At 52.6% G+C, this 13784-nt stretch overlaps 1 protein-coding gene across 4 annotated transcripts in view; it reads right to left on the bottom strand.

Annotated features, from left to right (window-relative positions):
* Positions 1 to 13784, bottom strand: part of LMNA (lamin A/C) — a 61434-nt gene that overhangs the window by 11369 nt on the left and 36281 nt on the right. Inside the window, exons 1-2 of one of the 4 annotated variants that reach the window (XM_011992742.1) lie at positions 3818 to 3924; positions 3128 to 3307 (exon numbers count right to left, since the gene is read on the bottom strand). The exons of 2 other annotated variants lie outside the window; for them this stretch is intronic. In XM_011992742.1, the coding sequence (XP_011848132.1) occupies positions 3128 to 3240 (113 nt within the window). In that variant the 5' untranslated portion in view covers positions 3241 to 3307; positions 3818 to 3924. Of the gene's footprint in view, positions 1 to 3127; positions 3308 to 3817; positions 3925 to 13784 lie in introns of those variants that run through there. One more of the 4 variants, XM_011992740.1, reaches the window with a different exon arrangement.

Genomic DNA, 13784 nt, shown 5'->3' with positions numbered 1-13784 from the left:
AAAAAAAAAAAAAAAAAAAAACAAAAACCTCCAGAGAACCCAGGAACTTTCTAGATGTTACAATCCCTTCACAAATATAGGGTGAGAGAAAGCAGCAGACCCAGGGAGTGGAGGGAAAGATCCAAAGGACCTGGTTCCAGCTGCCATCTGTAACTCATCAGTGCTTAAGCATGAGCCCACCACAGCAGATGGAAAAAAGGAAAACCAAGCGTGGGCAGAAGGAAAAATCTATCCTGGAAAGGAGAAAAGCAGCCCTGCCAACATTTTTCTCCTACCACAAAAGCCTTAAACTCCAAGAGGCCCAGCAATTCACTCTGAAGAGGGATAGGGAAGGCGAGATGTGCAGAAGCTCTGGAGGACGGGACCCAGGCAGTGTTCTGCCATCGGCTTAGGAGAGTCCAAAAAAGGAGTCACCCCCACCTCCCCCACCAGGCAGAGAGGAGGATAGAGTGACACTCAGAGGGGCAGGGGAAGGACGTGAAAAGTCAGAGGGAGCTCCCCCAGCCTGCACACTTGCTCAGCCCAGGCCTCTGGCCACACCTCAGAACAAGTTGTTTAATGCAAGTGTCTGTCTCCTGCAAAAAAGAGCCCCTTCCAGAACCGGAGAATGTATTCCCTCCTCTGTCTCAGTCAGAAAAGCTAAAAATAAAGTCAAAACCCAGCTCAGGTTTTGGCTGCCATCCGGCCCAGCCCCTGGCTGGGAGCACAGCCCCAACTTTCCATGACTTCAGAACTTTTCCGAAGCTGAAGCAGCTGCAGGGGGAGGAGGGAGAATGAAGAAAAACCGCTGGTAAAGCGACTGGGGCAGACTTAGATTCCGAGCGCCTTGGGCTGACTCCCAGGCTGGCTGGGGCTTCCCAGAAGAGGCCTCCCTACCCTGAAGGCTAACGGCTGCAGCTGGCTGTACTGGGAGGCTCTCAGAATTTAGAGAACTAGAAGGAGCTTAGAGTTGGTTCAGCTCAACCCTCTCCCTTTTATAGATGAGGAAACTGAGGCACAGAGGAGGAAGGTGAATGGCCCAGTGTCAATTACCGCAAGCCAGCAGCAGCATTCCAGTCAATTCTAGCTGCTGATCTAAGGTTCTTCCTTCTCCACCTCACTGCTTTCCTAAGCCACAAGTTCCAGAGAGAACGGAGACGCCAGGAGGAGGAAGAGGGCAGACACTATGGCACAAAGTGTTCCCCCGACCAGCCAGCCTGAGCTGAAAGCTGTAAGGCAATGGGATGATTTCCGATGTCTCAAGGGCACCTCTTCCCTAGTCCTGTCTCCCCAGCCTCCTTAGGTACCAGGAGGAATTCCAGGAGTTCCCCCTGGTAACAGCCTTTCCTTGCCAGTGCCTGGCAGATACCAACTGAGGAAAACAGAGATGCATGGTCCCTGTGCCCTGCAAGCTTATGGGCTGATGAGGACAGAAGTTTTTTCTTCAGGCTAACCTCTTCACCTTCTGCTGCTTGCAAAAGTAGTGGTGGCAGTGATAAAAATAACATAACAGCAAACACTTACATAGAGCCTATTAGGTACCAAGCACTGCTCTAAATATTATAATGTTAATTCCTGTCATTTTCACAGCTACCCTATGCGATAGGTGCTATTCCTATGCAATTGAGGAAATAGGCACAGAAAGCTACGTCCAGGGTCCCGCAGCAAGTAGACAGGGGAGCTGGAAATCCATGCTATACCACTTTGGCACAAGCCACAGTATATGGTCTCCAAAGAAAGTAAGGGGGCTGACTGGGCGTGGTAGCTCACACCTGTAATCCCAGCACTTTGGGAGGCTGAGGCAGGTGGATCACTTGAGACCAGGAGTTCGAGACTAGCCTGCCAACATGGTGAAACCCTGACTCTATTAAATATACAAAAACTAGTTGGGCATGGTGGTGCACGTCCGTAGTCCCAGCTACTTGGGAGGCTGAGACATGAGAATTGCTCGAGCCTGGGAGGCAGAGGTTGTAGTGAGTCGAGATTGTGCCACTGTACTCCAGCCTGGGCAACAGAGTGAGACTCTATCTCAAAAAAAAAAAAAAAGTAGCTGGGTATGGTGGTGGGCACCTGTAGTCCCAGCTACTCAGGAGGCTGAGACATGAGAATTGCTCGAGCCTGGGAGGCAGAGGTTGTAGTGAGTCGAGATTGTGCCACTGTACTCCAGCCTGGGCAACAGAGTGAGACTCTATCTCAAAAAAAAAAAAAAGTAGCTGGGTATGGTGGTGGGCACCTGTAGTCCCAGCTACTCAGGAGGCTGAGGTAGGAGGATCACTTGAACTCGGGAGGCAGGGGTTGCAGTGAGCAGAGATCCCCCCCCCCCCCCCCACCCGGGGGGAAAGAGGGAGTTTTTTTTTTAAAAAAAAAAAAAAAAGTAGCTGGGTATGGTGGTGGGCACCTGTAGTCCCAGCTACTCAGGAGGCTGAGGTAGGAGGATCACTTGAACTCGGGAGGCAGGGGTTGCAGTGAGCCAAGACTGTGCCACTGCACCACAGCATGGGTGACAGAGTGAGACTCCGTCTCAAAAAAAAATACAAAAAGAAAGTAAGGGGGGTATATATCTTTCCCTCGTGGAGGTTTTGACTATCACTGCAAAGAGAGGAGATTAAGGGACTAAGACACACCCTGCAGATGAGAGAAACCACGAGCAGAGAGGGAAGCGAGGAAGAACCTTTGTGGTTTTCTTAGTCAGGCACCGGGAGCTCCCATCTGCAGGGAAGAAGCCACTATCACCCATGGGCTCATGACTCAGACCTCAGGAGCTCTGTGGCCAGGGAGTCACACGCACACCCCAAGAAATGACTAGGGATACAGTAGAAGTAGAGCCCAGCGTCTCTCCTCCCTCCTCCCTGCCCCTGCCCCCAAGCGCCATTTCCTTCCTAGGAGGGGCCCTCAGACCTAGCAGGGACCAAAGTAGACCCTGGCCAGGCATTCAGCCCAGGGTGGTGGTGGTGCAGCCCAGTCCACTGGGGGCTGGCATCAGGAAAGCTGGGCACATGCTGAGTGCCGTCCCCATGCTGGGTTGGCAGGGAGGACAGGGTGGGGCAGGCCAGAGGAGCTGGGAAGGGTGGGAACCTGGGCCCCTCAGGTGATTCATGCTCAGGCACACAATACCCAGGCAGGGGTCGGGAAATCCTCTAGTGCTCACAGGGGAGACCCTGGCTTTGCGCGCGTCCTGCCCCAGGCCGGGTGCTGTGCCAACAGAGCGCCAGTCCTTTCCCTTGCATCCTCCAGGTTCCCCAAGCACAGGAGTGGCTGCATCCCAGCGGCCTCGTGAGGCGAGAAGGGCTGGGCATCCTGTTTCTAACTCTTCCCATCACTGGCAAATCTGATCTCAGAAAGAGGGAAGAGAGAGGGTAGGGAGGGGAATAGAGAGGAAAGAATAAGGTAGAAATGAGAGCTGACACTTGCAAGTGTGACCCAAAGCAGTGGTCTGCGGGGTTGTGCCTGGTGGGACAAGGAAGCCTGGCTCCCGGGCTGCAGCAGGCCTGGGCCCTTGGGGTTGTTTGGGGAAGAAAGGCACCAGCACAGCAAAGGGGCTGGGTGGGCACCAGGCCAGGCACTGACCCACCCTCTGAGTCACCCTGCTCAGCCCAACTCTGATGCCAGATATGGAAGCCAGGGCCAGCCACAGGCCTGTTTGGGCCCGGTTGCTGGGGGCAACATGCTAGGCCCAAGGGAGAGGCCTCCGTTTCCTCTTCCAGTCTGGGGGAGAAGCAAGAGGGGCAGACACTGTGGCTAAAAATAACAAGTGGGAGGGGAAGACAAAAGGGAGGTGGAGGAGCTGGCCCAGCCCTGCAGGGACTCCTTAGACCCAGTCCCCGGCACCCCTGCTCACCAGCCCTCAGAGTTCCCCATCGCCAGGCAGCACACAGGAAGGGAGCAGAAGAGCAGAGGGTCTCCCAGCCCCTGGGCATTTCTTGTCTCCCAGGAACGTCGCCCCCTGTGGCCAGGTGGGTACAGGGAGTCCGCCTGGTGGCAAATGCTCTCCTGTATCCTCCTGGGCATCTAATTTTTTAAATTTTAATTTAAAAAATTTTCATTTATTATTATTATTATTACTACTATTATTATTATTTTGAGATGGAGTCTCATTTTGTCACCCAGGCTGGAGTGCAGTGGTGCAATCTAGGCTCACTGCAACCTCCGCCTCCCAGGTTCAAGTGATTCTCCTGCTTCTCAGCCTCCCGAGTAGCTGGATTACAGGCCTGCACCACCATGCTGAGCTAATTTTTCTATTTTTAGTAGAGACAGAGTTTCACCATGTTGGCCAGGCTGGTCTCAAACTCCTGACCTCAGGTGATCCACCCGCCTCTACCTCCCAAAATGCTGGGATTACAGGCATGAGCCACCACACCCGGCCTCTATTTTATTATTTTTTCTTTTTCTTTTTGAGTCTCGCTCTGTCGCCCAGGCTGGAGTGCAGTGGTGCGATCTCGGCTCACTGCAAGCTCCGCCTCCCAGGTTCAAGCGATTCTCCTGCCTCAGCCTCCTGAGTAGCTGGGACTATAGGTACCTGCCACCACGCCTGGCTAATTTTTGTATTTTTAGTAGAGACGGGGTTTCACTGTGTTTGCCAGGATGGTCTCAATCTCCTGACCTCGTGATCCACCCGCCTCGGCTTCCCAAAGTGCTGGGATTACAGGCGTGAGCCACCACGCCCGGCCATTATTATTTTTGAGACAGAATCTCGCTCTGTTGCCCAGGCTGGAGTGTAGTGGCATGATCTCGGCTCACTGAAACCTCCACCTCCTGGGTTCAAGCAATTCTTGTGCCTCAGCCTCCAGAGTAGCTGGGATTACAGGCGCCTGCCACCACATCCAGCTAATTTTTGGCATTTTTAGTAGAGATAGGATTTCACCATGTTGACCAGGCTGGTCTTGAACTCCTGGCCTCACATGATCCTCCTGCCTCAGCCTCCCAAAGTCCTGGGATTACAGGTGTGAGCCACTGCACCCAGCCCCTCCTGGATACCTAGACCTCTGCCCAGGCTGACTTCCTGCCATGTGACGAGGCGTCTTCTGCTGACACCCCAAGTCAGTCTGCATGCTCCTACCACCCCTCCTCCTTTGGTTCCAGCAACTCCTCCTACTGCAATATATCCTCCTTCCCTCTGTCCCTCCCTCTCATTCACCCAAAACCTCCCTACCCCTTATTCTACTTGAGCTTGTCTCAGCTCTGCCCTGCTGATTTCAGCCAGTGTTGGGTCGTGGGGCTTTTTCTGTGTGTCCCCCAAATACCCTGAGACTAGACGGTTCACAGGCTCAAGGCTTCTAGAGGAACCTTCTCCTGAACCAACTCCTATGCTTTTACAGGGGGAAACTAAGGCCTGGAGACTGGTAGGCTCAGGCACTAAAAACCTGCCCCCAGGTCACCTGAGGACATTCACAGCAGATTGGTGCAAAACATAGAAAATGGCACGATACACACAGACACTGCAGAGAGTAACACAAAGAGATCCAGTAAGACAGTCTGGGAAGTGTGTCTGCCTCTGACTCACGTGCTGGGAGATACCCCAGTCAGAGAGTGACACGGAGGCCTAGTGAAACTGCCACTCCCACCCACACTCAAATATACACATACCCACACCTTTGGGTCATGAGGTTTGATAGCTCCCACCCACCCCCGCAAAGTAACCACTGCTTGGTTTCCTAGCTAGTCTGTAGGTCTGCGACCACTCGGGTAAGGGCAGGATATGGAGACTTCCCCTCCCTGGCATTCGAGGTGCTATCCCTCTCTGGAAAGGAGACCTTAAAGAGAGGAACTGAGGCTGAGCGCGGTGGCTCATGCCTGTAATCCCAGCACTTTGGGAAGCCAAGGTGGGTGGATCACGAGGTCAGGAGTTTGAGACCATCCTGGCCAAGATGGTGAAATCCCGTCTCTACTAAAAATAAAAAAATTAGCCAGGCATGGTGGCGGGTACCTATAGTCCCAGCTATTCGGGAGGCTGAGGCAGGAGAATTGCTTGAACCCAGGAGGCGAAGGTTGCAGTGAACTGAAATCACGCCATTGCATTCCCGCCTGGGCAACAGAGTGAGACTCCATCTCAAAAAATTTTAAAAAATAATAAATAAATTAGCTGGGCATGGTGGCACATGCCTGTAATCTCAGCTACTCAGGAGACTGAGGCAGGAGAATCACTTGAACCCGGGAGGCGGAGGTTGCAGTGAGCAAGATCGTGCCATTGCACTCCAGCCTGGGCAACAGAGCGAGACTCTGTTTCAAAAAAAAAAAAAGAGAGAGAGAGAGAGAGGGGAACTGAGGGGGTCAGCTGTTCCAGAGACTTAGAAGCCCTTTGAGCCTTCCCCAAACCCCAACCTGTGAAGTTCTGCATATCGTACACCTCAAAAGCCCATAGGTGCCCCAGGATGGAACACCCCGACCTCCTCACGCAGGCACGTGCACCCACAGCAGGCATGGCTCTGCTTCCACACGCTTCCCTTGGGCGTGCGTGACACCTGCCAAACAGTCAAATATGCCAGGGTCTGAGGTCTCTCAGATCCCCTTCCAGAGCCACCAGGCTCCCAGCTGTCCTCCCCAAAGACAAAGCCAGGTCTTAATTCCAGGCAGAGGGAGGGGCTGAAGTAGGGAGAACTGGTGCTGAGAGAGGGATAGGAGGCCTGTTGACATGTTCAGACGCAACTCCAGTAGAAGCGCTGGGCCTGGCAGGGGGCCAGGCCTGAGTCACAGCTGCTGGGCGTATCAACATGGCATTGTACAGAGGCAGGAGAAGCCTGAGGCCAGAGGCCAGGGCACTGGGGTCCTGGACAATGGGTGACTGGCTTCCTCACCAGCCGCCCCCTGCAAGGTCTCCTGCCAAGTGCCACTTTCCTTCTTCCTGGCCTCTCTCTCCAGAAGTCATTCCTGTGTTGTCACAAAAATGCAGGGGTGGGGCTTGGGGATAGAGCAAAAGAAGTCGTGGCTGGAGGAGGGAGGGATGGCCTAAGAAGATAGTAGAATGTCCTGAAGCAGGAGGGAGGGAGGCCAGTGACCAAAAGGAGGGACATTTAGGGGATTCTCTTCACAAGAAGCCAATTCAGCAGCCCCTTAACTCTCCATCTGGTGGCACATAGTTATTAAACCTGAGGACACTGGGAGAGAGTGGAAGCCACACCCCAAGGTCAGGAGAAGAACTGGGGGAGGACCTAGGCAGTCTGGTCTCACTGCATTCCAGCTCTAGCCTCAGAAGACACAGCTGTCTCCTAGCCGGCAGAAGGTGGCAGTGTTAGAGCTTTGGGAAGAAAGGGGAACCTTGGTGACCCCAAATAGCCTCCTCTCAACTGCCCAGAACCTAGACCCCTTGAAATGAAGTCTAGCTCCCCTGAGCCAGCCCTAAAAGGACTCATGTGTCCTATCTCCCTTCCATTTGTCCCCGTCAAATTCAGACCACGGTCCTTCTTGCTGCAACTTGAATGTAGTTCTCAAGAAAAGGCCACGCCTCAGCCTCTGCTTCCCTGACTAGACAAGCTTAGGGTCTCCTGTCCACTCTCCACTCTGCCCTCTACCGTGACTCAGCGCCCCTGCCGGGCCTGGGATCTCAGCCAGAATTATTCCTGGCTTCGGCAGGCGGGAGTCCGGCTTCCTCTCTCACAACTTGGGGGAGGCAAGGGTGAGGGGAGGACTCCCCTTCCCAAACTCTATCCCCTTCCTTAAGGGATTGGTAGGGGCCAAGACCTCCTCCCAGCCCAGCCACAGGTTGGGGGAGCCAGTATGGGTGCCGGAAGGGTGGAAGGTGGGCAGCCCAAGGTCACTGTGCCCCTCCCCCGGGTTCCAGGCACTGTTCTCTAATCCTGGCCAGCTCTAAGGTAACAGTCCTGCCTCTCCTAGGCCTTCGCCCTAGCCCCCAACGCGGGTCAACGGGAGCCATTCCTGTGCCGAGTCTCCCTTTCCTACTCTATGACACGGCCCTTTCTACCGTCTAGAAGGGAGAGGCATTGAAAACGAGTTGTCCTTTCCTAGTAGCAATGAAAACAAAGCATTTGCCAAGAGGGTAATATCACAATTTAACCATTTCTAATAAACTTTCATGAGGAAATAGAGAAATGTGGTAGTATTTTTAATTCCACAGCTTGTGGGAAACATTTCCATTGAGAACAGCGTTAGCTATTAACTATATTCACATTATTTATATTTGATTTTACTATTAATAACTGGGCATTTTAGAGGACTGTTTTCCCACTTTGTGGGTCACTGTACTACTTTGGAACCTAAAAGGTCTCTGGAGAGTTTCTGCTCCAATCCCTTTCTTTTACAGCTAAGGAAAGCCAGAGAGGGGAGGTGATTTGCTCAAGGTCACACAGCAATTTAGTGAAAGGGCCACGCCCAGAACTAAGGGCACTGAGGGCTAGGGTGTCTACTACATCACAATGCCTGTCATTTTGTTGGTGGATCACCTTGTCCCTTATTTATTTATTTATTATTAGTATTACTTTTTTGAGATGGAGTCTTGCTCTGTCACCCTGGCTGGAGTGCAGTGGCGCGATCTCCTGGGTTTAAGCAATTTCTGGCTAATTTTTGTATTTTTAGTAGAGGCAGGGTTTCACCATGTTGTCCAGGCTGGTCTCGAACTCCTGACCTGAAGTGATCTGTCCCCCTCGGCCTCTCAAAGTGCTGGGATTACAGGCGTGAGCCACTGCGCCTGGCTTGCCTTGCCCCTTATTGAGGGATAAGAGACCCTGCAATCTTCCAGAGATCTCCTATAATATTAGAGCTCGGCCTGTCAGTACACTGGGCCCCCAAGGAGGTGAGAATGGAATGAACCCTGCCCCCGTGTCTGGGCCTCTGAAGACTTGGTCTTGGCTGCTGCAGCTGCTAGGGGCGGCGAGGGGCTGGGGAGGAGGGAAGCGAGCGGGAGGGGAGCAGAAAGCACAGTTGGTAGGTGAAGGGATCTCCTACCAGTTGTTGGCCCAGCTGTCCTGGGCTTCAGCGCAGACACTAAGCTACTAAATCACTGGGGGGTGGACCTGGGAGTGGGGGCAATGGGCACATCCATGCAAGAGTAAGTCTCAGACTCCTGGAGGCCAGGGGAAGTGCCAAGCAAGGGCACTAATAGTGGGAAGGCAATAGGGGGTCCTAGTGAGGAATTATTCTCTTTTTTGTTTCTCTTGGGCTCTTTAAGTACTTCTCACCCCCAGGTTTAGCTGCACCCTTCTTCTTTCTCTTTGAATCAGAATGTGGATTTGGGCTGGGGTGCAGTGGCTCTCACCTGTAATTCCAGCACTTTGGGAGGTCAAGGTGGGTGGATTGCTTAAGCACAGGAGTTCAAGACCAGCCTGGGTAACATGATGAAACCCGGTCTCTACTAAAAATAGAAAAATTAGCCGAGCATGTGACACGTGCCTATAGTCCCAGCTACTTGGGAGGCTGAGGTGGGAGGATCACTTGAGCCCGGGAGGTGGAGATTGCAGTAAGCCAAGATCATGCCACTGCACTCCAGGCTGGGCCAGAGAGCGAGACTGTCTCAAAAAAAAAAAAAAGAATGTGGATTTGGTAGTGGAGGGTTGGAGAGGTAACACCAGGAGGTACTCTCAGATAAAGCCCAGGGCCCATGCATCCTCAAAGGTCTCCAATCCCATTAACTTAATGGGCCTGCCAAAAGGCACAGCTTCCTTTCAATCCAGGTGGACAATTCCCATGACAAGTCTCGAGATACTCTCAAGACAAGAATCACCAGCCTCCCAGGGCTCTGACAGTCTCACGACTGGGGGCTAGCAGGGGTCCTGGGTCTTTCCAGGTATAGGCTGGAGCAAAGGCTATTGATCATATGCTAACAGGCCCTGCAGGAGAGCAGAGTTTTTTTTTTTCTTCTTTTTCAGAGACAGGGTCTTTCTCTGTCTCCCAGGCTGGAGTGCAGTAGTGCAGTCATAGCTCACAAGAGCCTCAAACTCCTGGCTTCAGGTGATCCTCCTGCCTCAGCTTCCCGAGTAGCTGGAACTACAGGTGTTGACCGGCTAAATTTTTTGTACAGAAGGGGGTCTTGCTATGTTGCCCAGGCTGGTCTCAAACTCCTGGCCTCAAGTGATCCTCCTGCCTTAGCCTCCCAAAGCACTGGGATTGCAGGCATGAGCCACCAAGTATGGTCATAGAGCATTAAGGTGTCACTGGCCCCAGAGCAGAATTTCCAGGCTGCAGAAGTGAGCCTCAGCTACCTGACTTCACCCTACCTCACCCTCTAGATCCTCCCTCCAACCTGTCCCCCAAGCTAGAGAAGTGAGGCTTAATGGTAAGAGCACACCCAACTGGAAGTCACAAGGTCTGTGCTCAAGTGCTGACCTATCACCCCTTTACTGTGTGACATGGGAAAAGCCTCTGTGCCTCTGTGGCCTTTGCTGTTCTTGTCTTCATCAGAGGCTACATGAACTGGAGCCTGCATCTCCCTGCGTGTCCACACTGGGGCTGCAACAGTGGGCAATCCAGGAAGTTGTCGAGCACCAGGGCCTCGCTGGGGTGGAAGTAGTGCTTCTGCTTTGTGGACCTGGGATCTCCCCACTTCTGACTCAGCCTTCCTCCATCAGTTTCACATGGGAAGGCACAGACCCTGGCACTATCCTGCAGCCCAATCCATAGCTCTGAACTCAACTCTAGATTCTAATTACTTGTGCATGTTGCCTGTCTAGAGAGAGCTATGGTTCCAGACACCACCAGAGGGTCTAAGGAAGGAGCCAGGCAAGGGACTCCAGGATGCAATGGGGAGGGGGGCAGAAGATGTAGACATTCAGACCACCATTCCTCTCTTTAAGACAACTGCTGTCTCCACCCTGTCTCCTGCTGTCTCCTGTAAAGCCACCAGGGTGGGAGGGAGGGGGGCAGCATCTGAGTCATCCACCCAGTTGTCTTGCCTGGGGTGGGGCCCAGCTGCAAGCCTGGACTCCAGATGGGCTTCCCTGGTGCTTACAACCTTCCCATTCTGCCTGCACTTGGGTATCCAAATCCCTTGGGCTACAGACTAGAAAGAGACAGAGAAGGGGCAGGGGGGACCAGTTATGGTAGCTCATGCCTACAAATCCCAGCACTTTGGGAGGCCAAGGCCAAGGTAGGTAGATTGCTTGAGCCCAGGAGTTTGAGAACAGCTTGGGCAACACGGTGAAACCCCATCTGTACAAAATATATAAAAAATCAGTGGCCAGGTGCGGTGGCTTACGCCTGTAATCCCAGCACTTTGGAAGGCCAAGGCGGACAGATCAAGAGGTCAGGAGCTCGAGACCAGCCTGGCCAGCATGGTGAAACCTCGTCTCTACTAAAAATACAAAAAATTAGCCGGGCGTGGTAGCAGGCGCCTGTAGTCCCAGCTACTCGGGAGGTCGAGGCAGGAGAATCGCTTGAACTTGGGAGGCAGAGGTTGCAGTGAGCTGAGATTATACCACTGCACTCCAGCCTGGGCAACAGAGTGAGATTCCATCTCAAAAAATAATAATAATTAGCTGGGGGCTGGGTGCGGTGGCTCACGTCTGTAATTCCAGCACTTTGGGAGGCCGAGGCAGGTGGATCATGAGGTCAAGAGATGGAGACCATCCTGGACGACATGGTGAAACCCCGTCTCTACTAAAAATACCAAAATTAACTGGGCATGGTGGCATGTGCCTGTAGTCCCAGCTAATTGGGAGGCTGACGCAGGAGAATCACTTGAACCCAGGAGGTGGAGGTTGCAATGAGCCGAGATCGCACCACTGCACTCAAGCCTGGCGATAGAACGAGATTCTATCTCAGAAAAAAAAAAAAAAAAAATTAGCTGGGCATGGTGGCACACACCTGTAATCCCAGCTACTCAGGAAGTTGAGGTGGGAGAATCACCAGAACCCGGGAGGTTGACGTTGCATGAGCTGTGATCACGCCACTGCACTCCAGCCTGGGCAACAGAACGAGACCCTGTCTCAAAAAAAGGAGAGAGAGAGTACTGGGAAAAGGGGTTTCTTCTTGGAGCCTATAATCCAGCCAAACAGAAGGTCCCCCAAACTCCTGAGTGTGGTTGAGGTACCCAGGCTAAGTCAAAAATTGCTACAGGATCCCACAATTCTCCATCCCAACTCCAAATCTGGCCCTGAACTCTGAGCTCTAATTAAACATTAAACCAGAAAACACCTTTTCTCTAGGCTTTGGTGGGAGGGGTTGGGAAAATGCCTTTTTTCCTCTCCCAAATTCTTTACCCACTTCTCTACCTCACCCTGAGCACAGCAGACCCAACAGGGAGTGACCAATCCTGGCTCCTCCTACTGTGGGCATAGAAGAGGACAGACACTCCAGTCTGAGTCCCCTTTGTCTTCACCCCACTTTCTATCAGCTTGGGATCCAGGTGTGCAAATCCACCTCTCTTTTCCGGAAGCCCAGCCTTCCCAGCCAGGATCAGTGGGGGAGAACAGAGGCAGGTGGCTAAATATAACAAGTACACACAACACCCCCGCCCTGCCCCATGTGCGCACATACCCGCCTGGTGTCCCAGGCCTGGACAGCTGCACTAGGAGGCAGAGGAGACAAGCTGGCGTGGTTGGATGAGCAAGAGACTATCGAATCCATTCAACCTGTTTCCTGATCAAAGTTTTAACCAGAAAACTGCTAAAACTGCTAAAAATGTCCTTCACAGGGATTTAGTAGTTGAGTGGAATGGTTAAGAATGCATCGAATTCTCTGGGTCTCCCCTTCCTTGCCTCCTATCTGTCTTGCTAACTAAATTGTTCGTATCACTAGTAGAAAAACGACAGGCCTGGCGTCAAGCCCGGTGGCTCATGCCTGTAATCCCAGTGCTTTGGGAGGCCGAGGCAGGAGGATTGCTTGAGGCCAAAACCTCAGAACCAGCAGAGCAACATAGCAAGTTTCCATCTTTACAAACAAAAAGGAAAAAAAAAAAAAATTAGCCAAGCGTGGTGGTGCCTGCCCTTAGTCTCAGCTATTTGGGAAGCTGAGACGGGAGGATCACTTGAGCCCAGTAGGAGTTCCAGGCTGCAACAAGTTATGATTGCACCATTGCGCTCTAGCCTGAGCAACAGGGCAAGGCCCTGTCTCTGAAAAATACAATAAAAATAAAGAAAAGGACAGGTGTGGTCTCCTTCAGCAGAAATAAAGTTTGAGGTTGGGCCCAGTGGCTCACGCCCTGTAATCCCAGCACTTTGGGAGGCCAAGGCAGGAGGATTGCTTGAACCCAGCAGTTCAAGAGCAGCGTGGGCAACTTGGCAAAACCCCATCTCTATAAAATAATACAAAAACATTAGCTGTGAGTTGTGGTGCTTGCCTGTGCTCCCAGCTACTCAGGAGGCTGAGGCAGGAGGATGGCTTGAGCCAGGGAGGTGGAGGCTGCAGTGAGCCATGACCTTGCCACTGCACTCCAGCCTGGGTAACAGAGTGAAACCCTATCTCAAGAAAAAAAGAAGCCAGGCGCAGTGGCTCACACCTTTAGCCCCAACACTTTGGGAGGTGGAGGTAGGCAGATGACTTGAGGTTAGGAGTTCGAGACCACCCTCGCCAACCTGGTGAAACACCGTCTTTACTAAAAATACAAAATTTAGCTGGGTGTGGTGGCAGGCACCTGTTGTCCTAGCTACTTGGGAGGCTGAGGCAGAAGCATGGCTTGAACCCAGGAGGCAGAGGTTGCAGTGAGCCGAGATCACACTACTGTACTCCAGCCTGGACAACAAAGCGAGACTCCGTCTCAAAAAAACAAAATAAAGGTTGATGGCCGGGCATGGTGGCTCACGCCTGTAATCCCAGCACTCTGGGAGGCTGAGGCGGGTGGATCATTTGAAGGCAGGAGTTTGAGACCAGTCTAGTCAACATGGTGAAACCCTGTCTCTACTAAAAATACAAAAAAAAAAAAA

The sequence above is a fragment of the Mandrillus leucophaeus genome, unplaced genomic scaffold, assembly GCF_000951045.1.
Source record: "Mandrillus leucophaeus isolate KB7577 unplaced genomic scaffold, Mleu.le_1.0 Scaffold418, whole genome shotgun sequence".
Classification (NCBI taxonomy): domain Eukaryota; kingdom Metazoa; phylum Chordata; class Mammalia; order Primates; family Cercopithecidae; genus Mandrillus; species Mandrillus leucophaeus.
Note: the sequence above shows the minus strand (reverse complement) of the source record. Positions and strands in the feature narration are given on the sequence as shown.